The sequence below is a fragment of the Choloepus didactylus genome, chromosome 2, assembly GCF_015220235.1.
Source record: "Choloepus didactylus isolate mChoDid1 chromosome 2, mChoDid1.pri, whole genome shotgun sequence".
Lineage (NCBI taxonomy): Eukaryota > Metazoa > Chordata > Mammalia > Pilosa > Megalonychidae > Choloepus > Choloepus didactylus.
In genome coordinates this window covers 247938863-247960661 of record NC_051308.1, presented here as the reverse complement: position 1 = coordinate 247960661, position 21799 = coordinate 247938863, and the positions used below count along the sequence as shown (strand labels likewise).

Genomic DNA, 21799 nt, shown 5'->3' with positions numbered 1-21799 from the left:
TGTCCTCTCTTAGCTTCTCTGGAGCAAAAGTCTGCTTTCAAAGGCCATCTATAAGCTGCAGCTCCTCTCTCAGCTCCAGTGCATTCTTCAAAGTGTCCTTCTTGGCTGTAGCAAGCTCGCTTCTTCTGTCTGAGCTTATATAGTGCTCCAGTGAACCCATCAAGGCCCACGCTGAATGGGTGGGGCCACACCTCCATGGACATTATCCAATCAGAGTTATCACCTACAGTTGGGTGGGTCAGATCTCCATGGAAATAATCAAAGAATTACAATCTAATCAACACTAGTACGTCTGCCCACACAAGATTGCATCAAGGATAATGGTGTTTTGGGGGACATAATTCATCCAAACTGGCACAGTAACTGTGCCTGTTTGAAGCTGTTATGGACCCCAGAAGAGCCATGATCTTTTAATCCAATCTTGGTGGGTGGGACCCTTTAATTAGATTATTTCCATGGAGATGTGGCCCTGCCCATCCGGGGTGGGTCTTGATTTTTTCACTGGAGTACTTAAGAGAGGTGAGAGCCCACACAGACCCCAACGCTGGGAGATGCAGACAGAAGGAAGTTTGGAGATGCTAAGCTGAGAGATGAAGCCCCGAGTTTGCTCTGGAGAAGCCAAGAGAGGACCCCCAGATGCTTAGAGAGAAACGCCCTGGGAGAACAAGCAGGGATGGACAGGAGCTGAGACAGAAGCTAAGAGAGACAGTAGCCCAGAGACATTTTGGAGAAAGCCATTTTGAAACACAACCCAGGAGCAAAGGAGCAGCAGATGCTGGCCACGTGCCTTCCCAGCTGACAGGGGTGTTCCGGATGCCATTGGCTGTTCTTCTTATTGATGCCTTAGTTTGGACACTTTTGTGGCCTTAGGACCGTAAATTTGTAAAAAAGAAAAATTATAAATTTATAAATAAATCCCCTTTATAAAACCAAATCCGTTTCTGGTATTTTGCATAATGGCAATTTTAGCAACCATAACAGTAACATAGGAGCAAATCTCCATGACCGGGGATTCAGCGATAGAGTCTTAGCTCTGACACGAAAAGCATGAGCAACTAAAGAAACAATAGATACATTCGATTTCATCAAAATTAAAAACTTTTTTGCATTTAAGGAAACTATCGATTGAGAAAGTGAAAAAAGAATCAACAGAATGGAAAAAAATTGTTGCAAACCAAGTATAAAAGGGTTTAATATTCAGAATATATAAAGAACGTTTACAATGCAGCAATAAAAAGACAAATAATCCAATGGAAAAAGAACTGAATAGACATTTCCCCAAAGAACATATGCAGTTGGCCCATAAGTGTATAAAAAGATGTCCGGCATCATCAGCCTTTAGGGAAATGCAAATAAAAACCATGAGATATTATTTTACACCCACAAGGGTGGCTATTACTAAAAAATTGGAAAATAGCAAACGCTGGGGAGGATGCAGAGAAACCGGAACTCTGGTGCACGGCCGGGGGGATGTAACTGGTGCAGCCGCAGTGGAAAGCTCATGGCGGATCCAGAGAAAGTTAAACACCGAATGACCATTTGATCCGGCAATCCCGCCTCTAGGTGTACACCCAGAGAGAGTGGAAATGGCCTCAAACAGATACTTGCTCAGCAGTGTTCATCGCAGCATCGTTCACCATCGCCAAAAGGTGGGAACAGTCCAAGGGTCCATCAGCAAAGGAACGGATAAACGGATCGGGGTGCACGCACACCGCAGAGAATTATTCAGCCGTGAGAAAGAACGAAGCCCGAGACCCGCCACAACACGGAAGATCCCTGAGAAGATTCTGCTCGGGAATAAGCAAGACTTGTAAGGACAAAAATTGTAAGAAAGACCAGAAATAGCAAATACACAGACATAGACAGTAGAGCAGAGGTCACTGGAGGATGGAGGAAGGGGGAAGGGGGAATGTTGGTTTGCAAAAATAAAAATAAAAAAGATAGCCACTGGACATGCTGAGCTGGGACATGCTGAGTGGTCACCGCGGCAGACCCCGCAGCTTGCGAGGCCCAGGGAGCTTGGGGGGAGGGGGAGGGGGGAGCCCTGCGGACCGAGGGGGAGTGGGTGGGGAGCAGGTATGGGGCTGTGGGTGTGGGTGCTTATGTATGTTTCTGAGCCTGTGAGTGTGAGTGAACTGGTGTTGCACAAGCCTGTGTGAGCATGTATGTGAGTGTGTCTGCAGACTGCGTATCTGATTTGTGTGAGTGTACATAAATATGTAAGCATGTATGTGTGCACATCTGTGTGTGTGATTGTGTGTATGTGTACAGGGATCTGCGTTGGCACATGCATGTGTGTTGTGTGCACACATGGGTGTGTGTGACTGCATGTGTATGGTACAAGTGTGTGCATCTGTCGGCATTGTGAAAGGATGTAAGCATGAGTGTGTGCACAGGTATAAGCAAGCCTGAGTGTGCGAGGGTGTAAGCGAGCGTGTGCACAAGTGTAAGCGAGGGTGAGTGTTGTGTGGGTGTAAGTGAGCATGTGTACATGGGTGTAAGTGAGCATGTGTGCACAGGTGTAAGCATGTGTACATGGGTGTAAGCAAACGTGTGCATAGGTGTGGGTATTGTGTGTGTGTGTACCGAGCATGTGTGCATGGGTGTAAGCAGGTGTGTGTACGTGGGTGTAAGAGAGCGTGTGGGCACAGGTATGAGCATGAATGTGTGTGGGTATAAATGAGCGAGCATGTGTACATGGGTGTAAGCAAGCATGAGTGTGTGCATGTGTATAAGTGAGCGTGTGGCCGTGTGAGCATGAATGTAGATGGGTATAAATGAATGTGAGTGTGTGTAGGTGTAAGCGAGTGTGTGTGTGCATGTATATGAGTGTGGGTGTGGGTGTAAGTGAGCGTGTGTGCATGTGCGGAAGCGTGAGTGCATATGCATAAATGAGTGTGAATGTGTAAGTGAGCATGTGTGGCAAGTGCATGTGTAAGCAAGTGTGAGTGTGTGAGCATGAGTGTGCATGTGTGCAAGCACACGTGTGCATATGCATAAATGAGCGTGAGTGTAGATGTGGGTGTGGGTGTGAGTGTGAGTTGTGTGGCGAGTGTGAGCATGGGTGGGTGTGTAAGTGAGTGTGAGTGTGTGCGTGGCCTCTGGCAGGGCCCACGCAAGGCGGAGGTGGCTTGCCACCAGCGCACATGGCCAGCTCTTCGTCCTGTCCTCGCTTGCGTGCCGCACTCAGGGCCTTGGATTTTGCTGCTGGAATGGAGGGGGGCTTCCTTTCTGGCGACCCCGGCAGGGGTCCCCCACCCGGCTTAGTTGGGGGCCACTTCACGCTCCTCCTCCTGCTTTTGGAGCCCCAAGGCCATTTTAAAGAATCAAGAGTCGCTGCTCCTTTTTCCTCTGCCCCCCGCCCCCCATGTGTCCCGGTGCAAATGGGGGCTGCGTGGGGCAGGGCCGGGGCCAGGCCCCCCCATGTCCTCCTGGGCTGTGCTCCCGTGGGGTCCGGGCTCCAGACGGATGGGGGCTGCGGTGCCTACAGGACAGGCCCCCCACCCAGGGGCCACCAAGCTGCCCCTTGGTTAGCGCCACAGCGTCCTCGGCCACCCCGCTCTGTCCCTGTGATACCTGCGGTCCCTGGGCCACCCCACCCTGTCATAAGATGCAGAGACCCCAGGTCACCTGCCCGATGTCTTCCCAGGGCCACAGCGGTGGTGCAGGCAGGCAGGTCCTGGGAGCCGGCCTGGAGGATGGTGGGTGCGCAGGGCCCCGATGCAGGAATCAACTCCCTTTCCTTTTTCATAGAAAGTTTGTCCGCTCGACTCCGGTGTGTCTGCACCAGCCGCCTCTGCCCAGCGCGGGTGCTGTGACCCCAGGGCCCTGTCCCTCTGGGTGACGAGCTGGGGCCCTGTGGCCCTGTCCACTCGGACGCCCACGCGGCTCCACAGGCCCCGCAGGGTGGGCCGGGGGTCCCTCCAGTGGAGAGGGCTGCGGAGAGTCCATTCTCTCCTGGAAGCCGGGGAGCACGGAGTTCGTTCTTACGGAGGAAAGCACAAACCCCAGCCAGAGGGGTTTCCGCCCCATGGAGAAGCCGCATTGGGTGCTGCCATCCGGGGGCGGCCCTGGGGGGCCCTCTGGGCGGCCGCAGCACCGCCTCCTCCCCCTGAGTCACCCCGCCCGGGCCCAGCCAGAAGCCCCAGGACCACGTGGACAGGGCCCCCTCCCCAGGCCTGTCATCAGAGTGGCTGGACGGGGGGCTGAGATTTTAGAAAACCATTCCAAGTAGCCTAAAGGGTGCAGCACCCAGAAGACAGCCCTTTGGGGTGGGGTGCACGTGAAGACCACCCCCCTTCTGTTAACGGTGCATGTGGAGCCCAGGGCACCCTCCAGCTTCTTGTGCCCCCCTGTGCCCCCACCCCTGCTCCCCACCCCGCAGCCCCCACTCCCTGCTCTTGCTCCCCACCTCCCATCCGCCTCGCCACGCCGAGCTGCCTGTAAACAGCCTGGCTGGGGGAGCTGCTGGAGGCAAGAGTGGGCAGGGATGCAGAGACAGACTCTCGAAGGAACCGCAGATCAGCCCCCCACTCCTGGAGGCTCCCCAGCAGAAACTCTTGCTCCGCGTTCCACTCGAGACTCCGACACCACACAGCGCCAGCAGGCAGGTCTGCAAACAGCAGCAGCCCCACGACCGCGCCAAGGGGGCTCCCAGCCTGGCGAGGGGCGTGCAGAGCCCAGAGCAGCAGCCACAGCGAGAGGGTGCCCATCCCAGGGACGCGTGGGCAGCTTTGTTTTCCAGAGAGAGGACGCGGTGACACGGGGACCCCGGCGTCCATCAAGTCCATTTTCCAGGCTTCAGGAAGGAAAGCGGGGAAGGGCCGCAGTTGGGATCCTTCTCGGTAAACGCCAAGTGACCCGGTCAGCGCAGCCCTCGCCGCCCTCCAGGCTTGAGGTGGCTCAGGCCGGATTCCAGGCTGGGGTCCCGCCCATGGCCACCCGCTGCAGGGCCAGGAAATCCCAGGGCCTGATGTGGACAACAGCAGGCAAATGTCGCCGGGCGCACCACTCCCAGTTCCCTTGTCCAGGTTGACACAAGGAGACTCACCTTTAGAAATTCTTCAGTTCAAAACCTCTGGCTAAAAAAATACACCAAACCTTGCCCCATCCAGTGGAGGGCATGGGTGTCCGTTGCCGACCTGGCATTTCTGCTTCTCGTTACAGTGCTCAGGCTGCCTCCCCCTCCCCCAAATGCAGATGGTGTGGCCCCGAGACAAAGGGGGCCAGGACGGAGAGGGCCCTGGCTGGACTCCTGAGGAGCATGCACCCCAGGCCTAGCGGGGCCTCAGTGACGCAAGCCCAGTGCATCCCCTTCTACCCCTGTGATACGGCCACACCAAGGGCCAGGGAGGGCCCGGGCACCTGCAGGGCGATGTGATACCTTCCCTGCACTGGCCGTGCCTCAGTCCCCTCCTCTGTACAGTGGGGGTGATGGTGACACCTCTCCTCTTGGGACTGATGCTGCCCTCAGAGAGTGATGAGTGGACTGTGAGGTGGAGGTGGTGATGGCTGTGGTGATAGTGGTGAAGGTGGAGATGACGGTGATGGTGGTGATGGTGGTGGCAGTGGTGGTAATGGTGGTGAAGACCATGATGGTGATGATTAAGTGATGATGGTGGTGAGGTGGTGATGGTGATGGTGGTATAGATGGTGGTGATGGTGGTAGTCATGACGGTGATGGTGGTTATGCCAGTTTGAATGTTTTATGTACCCCCAAATGCCATTGTCTTTGATATAATCTTGTGTGAGTAGACCTATCAGTGTTAATTAGATTGTAATTCTTTGCGTGTTTCCATTGAGACACCCAACTGTGGGTGATGACTCTGATTGGATAATTTCCATGGAGGTGTGGCCCCGCCCATTCAACGTGGGCCTTGATTAGTTTGCTGGAGCACTATGTAAGCTCAGACAGAAGGAGCGAGCCTGCTACAGCCAAGAGGGACACTTTGAAGGAAGCACAGGAGCTGCAGATGAGAGACAGTTTGAAGATGGCCATTGAAAGCAGACTCTTACTCCGGAGAAGCTAAGAGAGGACAAATACCCCAAGTGCAACTAAGAGTGACATTTTTGAGGAACTGCAGCCTAGAGAGGACCGTCCTGGGAGAAAGCCATTTTGAAACCAGAACTTTGGAGCAGATGCCAGCCACGTGCCTTCCCAGCTAACAGAGGTTTTCTGGACACCGTTGGCCATCCTCCAGTGAAGGTACACAATTGCTGATGTGTTACCTTGCACACTTTATGGCCTTAAGACTGTAACTGTGTGACCAAATAAACACCCTTTTATAAAAGCCAGTCCATCTCTGGTGTTTTGCATTCTGGCAGCATTAGCAAAATAGTGATGGTGACGATGGTGACGGTGGTGATTATGGTAGCAATGGTGCTGATGGCAATAGTGAAGATTGTGATGGTGATGATGGTGATGGTGACGGTGATGATGGTGATGGTGATGGTGTTGAAGATGGTGGTCATGATGGTGATTGTGGTGGTGACTGTAGTGATGATGGTGGTGGCAGTTACAGTGATGGTGGTGACAATGGGTGATGGTGATGGTGGTGGTGATATTGGAGATAGTGGTGACAATGGTGGCAACTGGTGATGACCGAGATGGTGACGGAGCAGACAGATGTGGGCCTGAGGGCACCCTGAAACTGAGGCCATAGTGGCCTTGGGGGTCAGATGTCACCAAGGGTCACTTCCGTGGGGAGCTGGGGGCTACCAACAATGCACGATCCTCTCCAACACGTTACTCTCCGTTATTTTTTAGTAGTGTCCATTCTGGTGCGTGCGAAATGGCATCTCATTGTGGTTTTGGCTTGCATTTCCCTAATGGCTAATGATGTTGAGCATCTTTTCATGTGCTTTCATTTGCGTATCTTCTTTGGAGAAATGTCTATACAAACCCTTTGCCCATTTTTTAATAGGGTTGTTTGTCTTTTTGTTGTTGAGTTGGAGGATTTCTTTATGTATTTTGGATATTAAACCCTTACTGGATATGTGGTTTCCAAATATTTTATCCCATTCTGTAGATTGTCTTTTTACTTCCATGATGAAATTTGGGAGCCATGTTCAGGGATGTGGATACCCAGTGGAGGTGAGCAGCAGGAGGCTGGAGCGAGGTGGCCTGGGGGACCCTTGGAGAGGGGGAAGCTTGGTGGTGATGTGGCCGGAGCAGGAGGGCCGTGTGTGTGTCCCTGGAGGCCGCAGCCACAGCCCCTGGGGCATGGACTGGCCAGAGGAGACCCTGGCCTCACTTGGTGGGACGTTGACACGCTCTTTCCTGTTTCTTTATGGAGTGAGAACATCGTTATTTTTTGGTACAGAAGTAATACCTGCTTGTGGGATCCAGCAGCCCACTCCCCCACCGGTTGGGGTGGACGCCTTGGCTGACCCCGTTCCCAGCATCCCTGCGGGCTCTGGAGGGAGTGGCTCAGGGGTCTCGCCCAGGGCCTGAGGACAGAGAGCTGCCTGGCCACCCCGAGTGCTTTCTGGCCCAGACCCCCTCCTGGTACAAGGGCTTGCAGGTGCCAGGTGTGAGCTCCGGGACCCAGCCCAGACCCCAGCCTGCTGGGCTCACGCCCAGGAAGCTGTGCCAAGTCTGTCGTGCGAGGCATGTCGGGGAGCGGGGGGCTTTTCCAATGGTACCGGCCAAACCTCAGGGGTGCTCCCTGCTGGCCAAGCCCCATCCCCGAGATCAGTCACCACATGGAGGTATTGGGGCAGCGTGTCCTCAGCCATGCAGCCGCCCCCGCCCCACCCCGGCCATCCCCAGCGCTCTCAGGTTCCCAGGGCTGGGGATGAGCTGGGGACACTGTGCCTGGGGGCACGGGTGCTCTGGAGCTCTGAAGTGAGAGCCAGCTCTGGGCCAAAGTGCCAGGCTCGAGGAGAGGGGCCTGTGCAGATTCCTCATGGGGCGGGGGCTCCTCAGAGCCAGTGACACACGTCATGAGCACCCTCCGCTTGGAGCCAGGATCCCAGAGCCCGTCTCAGCAAGCAGCAAGTCCCGCCCCTGGGGGCCTCTCCAGGCTGGGGGTCTGCACCCTGGACCTGTTCCAACTGGCCCAGAGAGGGGCCACCGCAGCAGCCCCCGGGGCGGGGGTGGCCAGGATCCGGGGGTCTTCCTGGGCTCGGGAAAGCCAGCTGGTGAGCTCAGGTGGCTTCGCGGCCTGGAGGGGAGGCAGCGGGGTGCAAGCACCCCCACTGGCAGATGGCAGAGCCACTGGTCAGCCCCGGGCCACAGAGGGCAGGGGATGGAGCTGCAGGTCCGGAGACCGGAGATACTAACGGGTAAGTGGGCCGGGGACGGACGGGGGGTGCAGCGTGGTGGTTCCCGAGGCCGAGGGGGTCAGGGTGGAGGCCGGCCCGGGGGTCTCAGAGCCCCTCCTCACCCACCTCCCCGTGTGTCCTCCTGGCACTTCGGCTGCCCACGGGTGGGGCGCCCTGTCCCTAATGAGGGGGCGCCTCGGCTAATTGAGTCTGGCTCTAAAGACTAATGCGGTGTGTCTGGTCACCTCTAAATGGGAGTGCGCCAGTCCCCTTTGGGCCAATAACATTTTATTCTTTCCAAGTCGCTTAAATGAAAACGCTGCTGCTTGGGCCTGCCGCTGCCGGCCTGCGGGGCCCCCTTGTTTGTTCCCCGCTGCCTCGTGTCCTCCACAGGTGACTAGAGCATCTAATTGAGGCGGCCGTAAAAAGAAAATCAAGTGACATTTACCTCCCTCGGGGGTCGGGCCTCGGCTCCCAGCCCCTCCTTCCCTCACGTCCCCGCTCAAGGTGGCACAGTGACCTTTATCTTGCTGATAAAGCCATAATTGTTGTAATTAAAATAGACATAAAATCTTAGAAGTAACCCCCAAAGCTGGAGGTGCATCTGCCAGGGGAAGGGGAAGCCCCGCGTGGAGCCGGGGGAGAGCAGGGGTCCGGCTGCTGCAGGAGGTGACGAGGGTGGGCACAGGGCAGGCCACCCGGGCAGGTGCCAGGAACAGCCCCCGGACACGTGGAGGCCCACGAGGACCGAGCCAGAAGTCCCGGGAGCTGGGGGCCCATGGAACCCCGATCTGGAGCAACCCACACGGCCAGCAGATGCCCCCCTGAGAGCCTCTCGCTCGGATGCGGCGGAAAAGGCTGGAAAAGGCCGGGTGGCCACTCCACTGAACAGCGTCGTGCAGCATTGGCACCTCCGCGGCCTTCACTTCTTTTAATCATTAGAGAAGTTGTAGGTTTGCAGAAAAGTCACGCAGACCCTCCAGAGCCCCCAGGTCACGCACGCAGCTTCCCCTGTTGCGAACACTGCACTGGTGTGTGAGGGAGCACGGCTGTAATTGTGCTGTCCTCCGTCATCCATGGTGTGCTTTAGGGTTCGGCTGTGTTGGAGGGTCCTAGGTTGTTGGGTTTTTTATATTTTTAATGTTAGTGACATGTACAACCTGCGTTTCCTCACGCTCACACTGCTGTGTCATCGCCACCACCCGCCACCACTTTCCGTCACCCCCACCCGGAACGGCACCCGCTGAGCATTCACTCCCCTTCCCTGCCCCTCCTCGGCCCCCCGTAACCTGTGTTCACGTTTCTGACTCGATGAATTGGCTTCATCTAGGTATTTCAAACCAGTGAGGTCACACAATATTTGTCCTTTTGCATCTGGCCTATTTCACTCAACTTGACATCCTCGAGGTCCATCCATGTTGTCGCATGGATCAGAAGTTCGTTCCTTTTCGGGTCTGGATGATATCCCGTCGGACATACGAACGACCTTGTGTTTCCGTCATCGGATGATGGACGCTTGGGTTGCTCTGTCTTCTGGCTGTTGTGAACCCTATCACTGTGACATAGGGGTGCAAATAGCTTTTGGATACATACCTACAAGTGGGTAATTGTACACCTGCCTTTCTCAGGCGCCGTCACACTGTCTTCTATAGCGGCTACACCATTTTACTCTGCTCCCAAAAATGCACGATCCTCTCCAACACGTTACTCTCTGTTATTTTATTAGTAGTGGCTAATACTACTAATATTTCGGTTTCGGTTTGCATTTCCCTAACAGCTAATGAAGCTGGGCATCTTCTCATGTGCTTTCATTTGCGTATCTTCTCTGGAGAAACGTCTATACAAGCCCTTTGCCCATTTTTTAATAGGGTTGTTTGTCTTTTTTGTTGTTGAATTGGAGGATTTCTTTATATATTTTGGATATTAAACCCTTACTGGATATACAGCTTCCAAATATTTTATCCCATTCTGTTGGTTGTCTTTTTACTTCCATGAAGTCCTTTCATGCACAAATATTTTTAATTTTGATAAAGTCCCATTTATCTATTTTTTCTTTTGTGGTTTGTGCTTTTCATGTAAAGTTTAAGAAACTTTTATAGCACAAGGACTGGAAGAAGTTTCCCTGTGTTTTCTTCTAGGAATTTTATGGTTTTGGCTTGTATATTTAGGTCTTTGATCCATTTTGAGTTAATTTTTGTATACGGTTTGAGATAGGGGTTGTTCTGGTTTGCTAAGGCTGCTGTTATACAAAATACCAGAAATGGATTGACTTTTATAAACGGGATTTATTAAGTTACAAATTTACAGTTCTACAGCCATAAAAGTGTCCAAACCAAGGCGTAAATATGAGTATACTAGAGAAAGGCCATTGGTGTCCAGAAAACCTCTGTTAGCTGGAAAGGCACGTGGCTGGTGTCTGCTTGCTCCCAAGTTGTATTTCAAAATGGCTTTTTCCAAAATGTCTAAGCATCAGCCAGCGTCAGGGGCCCGTACTCCAAGCATCTCTGAGCTAAGCCAGCAAGTGCCTGGGCCTGTGCCAGCATTTTTCAAGGATTCCAGGGAACTAATCAAAGCTCACGCTGAATAGACAGGGCCACACCTCCATGGAAATAATCCAATCAAAATTATCTCCTACAGTTTGTGAGTCACATCTCCATGGAAACAACCTACCCCCAATATCCCACAAGATTGGATTAAAGACCATGGCTTTTTGTGGGGTGCATAATATATGCAAACTGGCACAGGGGTCCTCCTTCATTCCTTTGCATGTGGATATCCAGTTCTCCCAGCACCATTTGTTGAAGGCGCTATTCTTTCCCCATTGAGTGGATTTGACACCCTTGTCAAAAGTCAGTCGGCCACACTAAGAGATTTCAAATGGAGTTGAGAGGTCACTCTGGTGTACGTTATTACACAGTACATAGATAACACTTCTTAGGTTTTAATGTATTGGAATAACTAGAAGTAAATACCCGAAACTATCAAACTCCAACCCAGCAGTCTGGACTCCTGAAGACAATTGTATAATAATGTAGATTACAAGGGGTGACAGTGTGATTGTGAAGGCCTTGTGGATCACACTCCCTTTATCCAGTTTGTGGATGGAGGAGTAGAAAAATGGGGACAAAAACTAAATGAAAAATAGGGTGGGATGGAGGGGATGATTTGGGTGTTCTTTTTTACTTTTATTTTTTATTCTTATTCTGACTCTTTCTGATGTAAGGAAAATGTTCAAAAATAGACTGGGGTGGTAAATGCACAACTATATGATGGTACTGTGAACCGTTGATTGTACACTGTGGATGACTGCATGGTATGTGAATATATTTCAATAAAACTAAATTTAATTAAAAAAATCAATTGGCCACAGGTATGAGGGCTTATTTCTGAACTTTCAATTAGATTCCATTGGTCTGTGTGTCCATCCTTACACTGTTTTGATTACTGTATCTTTGTAATAAACTATAAAGTTGGAAAATGTGAGTCCTTCAACATTGATCTTGTTTTTCAGATAGTTTTGGCTATTCAAGGCCACTTACCCTTCCGTATAAATTTGATGATTGACTTTTCCATCACTGCAAAGAAGGCTGTTGGGATTTTGATTGGGATTGTGTTGAATCTGTAAATCGCTTTGGTAGAATTGACATCGTAACATTTCATCTTCCAATGCATGATCGCAGAATGTCCTTCCGTTTATTGGTTCTTCTTTGATTTATTTTAGCAATGCTTTGTGATTTTCCAAGTATAAGTCCTCTACTTCCTTGGTTAAATTTATTCCTAGATATTTGATTCTTTTAGTTTCTGTTGAAAATAGAATTTTTTTCTTGATTTCTTCTTCAGATTATTCATTACTAGTATACAGAAACATCAGTGATTTTTACATGTTGAGCTTGTACCCTGCCACTTTGCTGAATTCATTTATTAACTCAGTGGCTTTGTAGTGGATTTTGTCAGGATTTTCTATAAATATAGATCATATCAGCTGCAGTTAGGGAAATTTTTACTTATTCCTTTCCCCTCTGGGTGCCGTTTATTTCTTTTTCTTGCCTAGTTGCTCTGGCTAGTACTTCCAGTACAATGTTGAATAACATTGGTGACAGTGGGCATCCTTGTCTTCTTCCTGATCTTTGAAAGTTTTCAGTCTTTCACCATTGAGTATGATGTTAGCTGTGGGTTTTTTATATATGCCTTTTATCATATTGAGGACATTTCCTTCTATTCCTAGTTTTCAAAGTGTTTTTAATCAGGAAGGGGCCCTGGATTTTGCCAAATGCCTTTTCTGCGTCAATTGTGATGATTATGTGTTTCTTTTTCCTTCGTTCTATTAATGTGGCACGTTGCATTCATTGATTTTCTTATGTTGAACCACCTGTTCTAGTTTGCTAATGCTGCCGGAATGCAAAACACCAGAAATGGATTGGCTTTTATAAAGAGGATTTATTTGGTTACACAGTTACAGTCTTAAGGCCATAAAGTGTCTATCAACAAAGCGTACCTTCACCGGAGGATGGCCAATGGCATCCAGAAAACCTCTGTTAGCTGGGAAGGCACGTGGCTGGCATCTGCTCCAAGTTATGGTTCCAAAATGACTTTCTCCCAGGATGTTCCTCTCTAGGTCACAGCTCTTCTTCAGAATGTCACTCTTGGTTACTCTTGGGGCATTTGTCCTCTCTTAGCTTTTGTGCATTCTTCAAAGTGTCCCTCTTGGCCGTAGCTCCTCTTCAAAATGTCACTCTTAGCTGCATTGAGTTCCTTCTGTTTGTCAACTCATTTATATGACTCCAGTGATTTAATTTAGACCCACCATGAATGGGTGGGGTAACACCTCCATAGAAATTATCCAATCAGAGTCATCACCCACAGTTGGGTTGGGCGCATCTCCATGGAAACACTCAAAGAATTACAATCTAATCAACACTGATACATCTGCCCACACAAGATTACATCAAAGATAATGGCTTTTTCTGGGGAACATAATACATTCAAACTGGCACACCACCCTTACACACCTGGGATAAATCCCACTTGATCATGGGGTATAATTCTTTTATGTGCTCTTGGTTTCGGTTCACTGGTAATTTGTTGAGGATTTTTGCTTCTATATTCATAAGGGGTATTGGTCTGTAATTTTCTTTTCTTGTGGTATTTTTATCTGGCTTTGTTTCTGGGATGATGTTGGCCTCATAGAATGAGTTAGGGAATGTTCCTTCCTCTTCAAATTTTTGGAAGCATTTGAACAGGACAGGTGCTAATTCTTCTTGGAATGTTTGGTGAAATTCATGAGTGAAGCCACCTGGTCCCGAGCATATCTTTGTTGGGAGGTTTTTGATTACTGATTTGGTCTCCTTACTTGTTGGTCAGATCTTCTATTTCTTCTTGAGTCAGTGCAGGTGATTTGTGTGTTACTGGGAATCTGTCCATTTCCTCCCCATTATTTAATTTGTTGGTGTATAGTTGTTCATAGTATCCTCTTATAATCCTTTTTTTTTAAAATTTCTGTGGTGTTTGTAGTAATGTCCCCCCTTTCAGTTCTGATTTTAGTTATTTGCATACTCTCTCCTTTTTTGTCACTCTAGCTAAAGGTTTATCAATTTTATTGATCTTTTCAAAGAACCAACTTTTAGTTTCATTGATTCTATTGTCGTTTCTCTATTTTTATTTCCTTCCTTCTGCTCATTTTGGGTTTAGTTTGTTCTTTTTCTAGATCCTCCAGCTGTGAGGTTAGGTCTCTGATTTGAGACCTTTCTTCTTTTTTAGTGTAAGCATTTAGAGCTATAAATTTCCCGCTCCACACTGCCTTTGCTGCATCCCATAAGTTTTGGTATGTTGTGTTTTAATTTTCATTTTTCTCAAAGTATTTGCTAATTTCCCTTGTGAGTTCTTCTTTGACCCATTGGTTGTTTAAGAGTACATTGTTTAATTTCCACATATTTGTGAATTTTCCAGTTCTCCCTCTGTTATTGATTTCTGGCTTCATTCCTTTGTGGTCAGAAAAGATGTATTATATGACTTCAATATTTTTGAATCTACTGAGAATTATTTTGTGATCCAATGTAAAGTCATCCTGGAGAATGATCCCTGTATATCTGAAACCATAGATTTATGATTAATTTTTAAGCCTTTCATAACCTATAAGTAGTAAGAAGTGGCTTTACTTACCAAAATACACAATACAATATTACCGGCGTTTATAATTTCCCAAATGATTTTTACCGGAGGGCGTTATTTCTTGATGCCACTCTGAGCCACTGTCTAGTATCCCTTCCTTCCTATCTGAAGAACTCTCCTTAGCACTGTTCATAGAACAGGTCTAGTGGTGACAAATTCTCTCAGCTTTTTTTAATCTAGGAATGTCTTAATCCCTCCCCCATTTTTGAAAGTCAGTCTCACTAAATATAAAATTCGTTACTGACAATTGTTTCATTTCAGCATTTTAAATATTTTGTCCCCCTGCCTTCTTGCCTCCACGGCTTCTGATGAGAAATCAGCACTTAATCTTACTGGGACTCCCTTGTGCGTAACACGTTGCTTTTCTCTTACAGTTGTCAGAACTCTCTCGTTGTCTCTGGCATTTGATAATTTGACTACTACGTGCCTGGGTGTGGTTCTCTTTGCGTTTGTCCTGTCTGGAGTTCATTGCAAGTCTTGGGTGTGTGTATTCACGTCTCTCGTTAAATTTGAGGAGTTTTCTGTCATTATTTCGTTGAATATTCCTTCCACCTCTTCCTCTCTTTCTTGTTCTTCTGGGACTCCCGTAGTGTATTGGTGCACTTTTAGGCTCTGTTCACTTTTTAAAATTCTTTTTCCTTTCTGCTCCTTAGCCCAAATCATTTCAATTGTCTTGTCTTTGAGATCACTGATTCTTTTCTCTGCCAGCTCCAATCTGCTGTTAAAACCTCTAGGGAATTTTTCATTTAGTTTACTGTGGTCTTCAACTTCAGTAGTTCTGGTTGGTTCTTTCAAAAGATTTCTATGTCTTTATTGCATCCAGGCCGTGGCCTTGGAAATCCTCCATTTCCAAGAAAGGCTGAGAAGCCGCACGGCACCCTGCTCCGCCCGGGCAGACGCTGCCCTGAATGCAGCTGCTCCGAAGGCCCTGCTCCGAGAGGGCAGGCAGCAGCACTGGGAGGGCCTCCCTGGGGCCGTCCGAGCCATCTGGTCTCTCTCCTCTTTAGGGGAAAGTGGGAGCCACGTGGGGGGCACCCAGGGGCTTCCCAACCCAGCCCCCCACCCTGGTCTCCCCATCTTCACCCGGAGGCCCTGACCCCATGTGCCTTTGGACGGTGGTTGGTGGGCCCAGCTTGACCGTCCGTGCTCCCCGTGGTGCTGGGAAGCGAGGAAGCAGCGTCCAGCCGAGGCCAGGAGGCGAGGGGGCACGAGAGGCACGCGGGACGGCGTCCAGGAGCAGGGACAGGTGTGAGGTCCGGGGCAGGGCTGGCCCGGCGAGACACGAGAAGTTTGAGCAGACTGGGGGGGTCAGGCTGCAGCTGGGAGCAGCGAGAGGGGCAGGAGGTACCTGGCCTGGCCGGGAAAGAATGGATTGGGGGACCCAGATCCTGGCCGGGAAACGAGGGCGGCTGGGGAGCGCGTGCAGGACGGGGGGTGCCGGGTGGGCCATGATGTGTGTTGAGTCGAACCAGCACCAGCCCTGCTGCTGAAGGGACATGGGGACATGGGGCTGACCGAGGTGGGGGCTGTTGCTGGGAAGGGCAGCGGGCGGATGTGGGGTTGAATCTGAGATCTGGAGGCGTCTGGAGGTGACCGGACGTGCGGCCCAGGGCAGTCAGCGTGTGGTCCCGTTGTGGACCTCAGCCTCTGGCGACCCGACGGCCCCCGGCTCTGACTGTCCGACTGTCCATCTTCTGGTGGCAGGGCCCCCTGCTCCTGCTGCCGGCCCACCCACCCATCGGCGGCGCCCTTGCTTCCTGCACCATGCCCGGCCGTCCCTGCCCCACGTGGAGACCTCTGAGGGGCAGAGAGAACTGACCGTCCGAGAGAAAGGCCCGGCGGGGACTGCTGGGTCTCTCTGGGCCTGAATGTAGATGATTCCCACCTGGGACCGGGGAGCTGTTTCCTCTCGGGTGTTGGCCCGTCTGTGCTGGGCTCTCCTCCGCTGGTGCGGCCAGGGAACTCATCACAGCCGGGGGCTCCGAAGAGTGCGCTCTGCTGCGTGGCCATCCCCGGGACTCGGGTCTGCCCCCTCTTGCTGGACCTGGTTGATTTTGGGGCTGCTTCTGCCACCTGACGGAGCACAGTAACGTCGGGGTCTGCACGTCGCCTTTGGGCGTCGGGTTTCTCCTTGTCCCGCGCTGCACCTCGGCCCCACGTGGCTGTGGGGTTTCTGTGAGAAGCTGCCCCTCGGCCCCTCCCCCCTGGCTCCACCGGGCACCACGCAGACCCCCTAGCCATTGGCACTCCACGGGCGCCTCCTGAAGCAGCTCGGTCAACCCTGCACGGCTGGACCGAGCTCCGCGCTGGAGACTGCAGACGCCTGGGGACGGAGGAACCTTCCAGGCCGGGTTTGGAGGTGTTTTATTTGCACCCCAGAAATGCTTGCTGGGCCTTTCAGTGCCTTGCCCGCCCTGTCTGCCCCCAGCACGGCTGTGGCCAGGTCTGGGTCCCTTGGCCTCCAGGGTCCCCTGGCCGAGGAGCCAGTTTCCGAGGCCTTAGGGTGCAGAGGGGCGGCTGCCCGGGCGTTAAGGGATGGAAATCCCACCGTCAGCAGCGCAGCTCCCAGCCGCTGCCCGGGACGTGGACGGTGGGGGGATGGCGAGAGCTGGTGGGGGGAGGACAGGGGAGCACGTCCTTGCAGTCCTGGACTTCCTATAATGCGCCGCAACGATGGCGTTAAGACGCCCCCGAGCGCGGTAACTCCCCACCTGTGACCGGGAACGCTCCTGCCGCCGTCTCCTGGGTGGGGGGAGCCCTGCACCCCTCAGCCGCCCAGGGCCGCCCGGGACTGCGGGTGTGAGCAGCGTCCTCTTGGGGCGCCCCTCCTTCCTGTCCCCCTGCCCTATGGACCCCTCCGGCCCTGCCCGGCTCCCACAGCTGCTCCCCGCCAAGCCTCGCTCGCTGCCCACTCCCCCGCACGGTGCTCGGGGAGGCTGGGGGCGCAGCCATGGCTGGGTCTCAGCCGGGTGCAGAGCAGGGGTGGGGTGCCGAAGGGGGCAGCTCCCGCTCACGCCACCCCTGAGGGTGCAGGGCCTGGAGGGGACCTCGAGGCGGAGGGCTGCCAGGGGCCCTTTGTACCCGCCTCAGTAGGGAAGCAGATTCTGGTGCCCGTCAGGGGGTCCTGGGGTGACCTTCCCCTCGGGACCCGGGAGAGGACGGCTGAAGGGCACCTGCTGAGCTCAGGGCACCCGAGCGTTTCGGGGTGTTCTGGGCTGCTGCCGCGGCGGAAGGGGTGATTGCCGGCAGCTTCTGCACCCCAGGCTTGCTGTGGCAGAGCGTGTGCCTTGTCCCCAGCGCACCAGTGTTCAGCTTTTAGGGAGAAGTGTTTCCTTTGCTCACAGGTTGTTGAGAAGAGGGAGCTGGGCTTTGCCGGGACTGACCGTGAAGCCGAGGGACCCTTCCGGCCTCCCAGGACAGGCTGTGCAGAGGGGCTGTGGCCCCACAGCCCACCCACCTCGGAGCAGCTGCCTGTGGTGCCTCCCCTCAGGGCCGGGACAAAGGGACCCCCGGCCGGGCCCCTGCCGCCCCGGCCACCCCGGGAGACGCTGCAGGGCCCGTGCGCGGGCAACAGGACGAGGCTGCCCAGGGTCCACGCTGCCCGGCCCGGCCGCCGAGGATCCTGTCTGCTCTCTGCTTCCTGGTTCCTAAAAGGCTTTTCTTTCTTCCTTTCCCTGGAGAAACCTCCTTCTCCGCAGCCAAGGGGCGTGCGCCCTGGCCCGGGGTCTGCTGCAGGGCGGAACGAGGCCAGGCCGAGTTCGCCGACATCCTGCTGGGGCCCCCTCCACCCCACTACCGCCCCTTCCTGTTCCTGGACGGCCCCCACCAGGTAGGGCGGCCCCCAGACGGGCGGGGGCCCCTCGTCCACCGGGCACCCCGAGGCCGCTGGCCCAGCCGCCCCTCGTGGCCCACCCCCACCCCAGGGCCACGTCTGGGGGCTCGGAGGGGCCCTGTGGAGGCTCCTGCCTGATCCCTGCTCCCCTGTCCCCACCTGGTCCGGCAGAAGGCAGGCAGCAGGTCCGGGGGGACGACACCCACCGTGTGGGAGCCACGAGGAGGCAGCAGGTATGACGGGACGGGGGAGCTGGGAGGGCTGACCGCGGCCCCCACACTGCAGCTCTCAGGCCTGCCCCGGGTGCGCGCACACGTGGCTGGCGGCCCTTTGCATCTCCCTGCGGTTTCTCCTGGGCGTGGGCCCCTGATGCCAAGGGCAGGGGTAGGACTGCCCAGGGTGCGGCTCTGGGCTCCTGGGGAAGAACTGGGGGGCTCCGGGGGCTCCCCCGGAGGAGCCTGCGTGTCTGGGGTAGGCTGGCACGGCTGCCTGCTCCCCACGGGTCTCCAGCTTGCTCCTCTCAGTGGCTCCGGAAGGGGAGGGAGGAGGAGTGGAGCCCACCTACCCGTGTTTTCGCACCGGACAGCACGAGGTAGGCACGGCAGGAGCAGCAGAGGTGGGCCGGGGGGGCCGGGGCAGGACCCCTGTGTGCACAGATGGGCCCCTCGTGGCTGACCCAGTGCCACTGGCCACCCTAGCATCCCCCGAGGCAGACCCGAGAGATGCGGGCGCGGCGCACAGCTTGCTCGGGGGTTCCCAGGAAGCCCCCGTTGGGGGAGCGGGCAGTGCAGGTGTCCCAAGCAGGTGACGTGGAGGGTGCATTTCCTGGTGTGCACGGGGCTGTGCGCTGTGGGGATGTGGCCATCTGTGTCCTTTTACGCCTTTGAATGGTCGGAGGTGAAGTAGCCTCGGCTGACTGGACGGGGCACTGGCTAGCTTCGTGCCCCCTGACTTGCCACGAAGTGCCGCACTGGCCCAGCTTGAGCAGATCCGCGGCTGCCCCTGGCCCTGGAAGAGACTGGGCCTGCGCCCGGTGTCGAACGTCCTGTGTCCAGGTGGGCACCTGCAGAGGCGCCGATGGGACCCCACACACTGGGCAGGAAGCCCCGTGTGCATCCTGGGCTCCTGCGGGTCACAGAGGGAACTGTGCCGCTGGCTGCCGGGGAGAGGCTGCCCGGACCCCGGGGCTCCTCACCGCGAGGGTTACTCCCCGAGGAGGGGCAGAACCAAGACAGGTGGCTCAGGTGGTGCCCTCGCCCCCAGAGCCCCGGGGCGTCGGATCGGGGCTGGGGCTGTGTCCGGCCGGGCAGCTGCAAACGGAGCCCAGCTCCTGCTATACACGCTCACGCACTCACTCTTGCACACATGTGCACACGCAGACGCACACACATGCAGAGCTGAGCGCCAAAACACCCTGGCAACCATGGCCGGGACCCTGTTGGCAGGAGGTGGGCAGGGGCAGGCCCGGGGCCTCCAGGCTGGCAGGAATCAGCCCCCACACTGCTCTGCCTGGCTCCCGCACCCTCGCCCCAGCCTCCAGGTTCCTCATTGCACCCCCAGACCTGCTGGGCCGATTTTCCTGTGTGGCCCCAAGTCCTGCTCCCGTGAGGCACTCATGGCCCCTCAGCACCGCTGCCACCGTCCCACCTGCCACTGCCCTGGCTGCCGCCGTGCTGGCCTCGGGGACGGGGTGGCTGGGAGCACGAGGCTGTGGAGAGGCCGTGGATTTTCGAGGCCCCCTTTCCCTGAGGGTTGGGCTTCTCCGGTGGGGGCAGAGAGGCCCAGCTCCCTCCCAGGGCTCGGAGCCTGCGACACCCCACGGCCCCCGAACCTCAGCTGCACCCTGCACCCCGCGATGGGGAGCCTGCCCTTCGCAGCCCCCAGCCCCTGGCTTCCCTTGACCTGCCGGTGGCAGCCAGATCCGGGACAAGCGGGGAGTGGCGCTGGCTCCAAGTGGGAAGTGGAGGTGTCTTGTTCCGGGGCCAGGGTCTGTGCCCACCCAGAGCAGAAGAGTGGGGCGGGGGCAGCAGGCCTGACCCCCAGGAGCAGATCTGCTCCTGGCCCGCGCTGGGGGGTGTTGGAGGCCTGGGGGGACGCGGAGGCCTGGGGTCGGACACCCTGCTTCGCTCGGAGGAGCAGAGTGGTGGGGGTGGGGGGCGGCCGACATGCCTTGTGGGGACTCCTGACCCCAGCCACGTGGTCGTACCCCCACTGTACAGAAGCAGAAATGGGGCTCCAGGCCCAAACTGAGTGTGGCCTTCCCTTCGACATCGGAAGCACTGACGCTGATGTCCTTCTCTGCTGCTTTGGGGAAACTCGCCACGTGACCTCGGCCATCGGGGGGAGGCTCAATTCCAGCCTCCTTCTTGGCCCCTCTGCTTGCGGGGGTCCCGGACGGTTCGGGTGGGGCTGGGCCTCATCCCACTCCCCAAGCCTCCAGCACCCGGGAGGCCCCCGAGCTGCGGCCCTGAGGACAGAGGGCTGGTCCCTCCGAGCCGTGTGTCCCTCGGCCGTGCATGAGGGGCCGGGAGCAGGGGTTCCGCCACCCGGGGCCCAAGCCCGAGCACACCCAAGGCAGGGGGCTGCACACTGCCCCTGGAGGACCAAGCGAGAGCCCTGCAGGGCCCCTTTGGCAGGCGCAAATGGCCAGAAGACAGGCTTCAGGGCCCAGGGGCCCCGGAAATGCTGGGCTCCCGCCCCGACAAGGCCAGGCCTGCGGCACTGCGGCCCCCACGTCCGTGTCCGTCCAGCCGGAGGAGCTGCCGCCGTGGGCCAGGCCCAGGGCCGGCGGGCACAGACCCAGCGACTCAACTCCAGGAAAGCAAGAGGCTTAGTGAAAACGGAGGCGAGGGCCTCCGCGGCCGCCTTGCGCTCCCCGCCCGCCGCAGCTCCCTGCAATTAGATGGCTCGTGGTGCGCACGGGGGACGAGCGGGCACGCGGAGGCTGGCAGAGGCGCTGGCACGGCGACAGCTCTTTGATGTCATCTGCAAGGCTGAGCTGGAAGGTGCCTTTCCAGCGGGGGCTGTGCTCGTGTGCTGCTCTGAGTCACGGGCTGTGAATTAAATACGAAGCTCTCTTTATACGATAACTTGAGACGCATATACTTAGGAAAAAAAAAGTCAAGATCCTGCTGAACGTGGAGATCCCACATCGCCCAGTGTTTCAATCTCGGGGATGCATGTGAGAGCCAAAGTCTGAAGCACGTCGAGAGTGAGTCACATAAATACGCACAGACCCAGATGCTCAGGGCAGAGTGTGTGCTGGGTGTGGTAACCGTGGCAACTCGGCAGCCTGGGTTTGGGCTGAAATGACTCATCTCGGCAAGGAGAAGACCGCGGCTGTCCCATCCCCCCGTCCCCCCTCAATGGACGGAGCGGCCGGCGGACGCTGGGGCCCAGCCAAGCCCCTGCGGAGGGGTCTCATGGCGCTTGGCGTCCCGCGTCCGCTCGCTGGGGAGAAGCGGCAGCGCGCTCAGAGGCTGCTTCTGCGACGCCCGGCCTTTCTGCGGGATCAGCGGCCCTCCCCGCCTGCTT

The 21799-nt window shown here is 55.1% G+C and overlaps 1 protein-coding gene across 3 annotated transcripts in view; it reads left to right on the top strand.

The window, feature by feature from the left end:
* MORN1 (MORN repeat containing 1) overlaps positions 1-19336 on the top strand; it is a 62156-nt gene extending 42820 nt beyond the window's left edge. Inside the window, exons 11-14 of one of the 3 annotated variants that reach the window (XM_037828821.1) lie at positions 18114-18262; positions 18437-18498; positions 18776-18857; positions 19163-19336. In XM_037828821.1, coding sequence (XP_037684749.1) covers positions 18114-18262; positions 18437-18498; positions 18776-18857; positions 19163-19171 — 302 coding nt within the window. In that variant the 3' untranslated portion in view covers positions 19172-19336. Of the gene's footprint in view, positions 1-7028; positions 7094-7322; positions 7540-18113; positions 18263-18436; positions 18499-18775; positions 19115-19162 lie in introns of those variants that run through there. The other 2 variants (XM_037828820.1, XM_037828823.1) reach the window with 2 other exon arrangements.
* The last annotated feature ends 2463 nt before the right edge of the window (positions 19337-21799 follow it).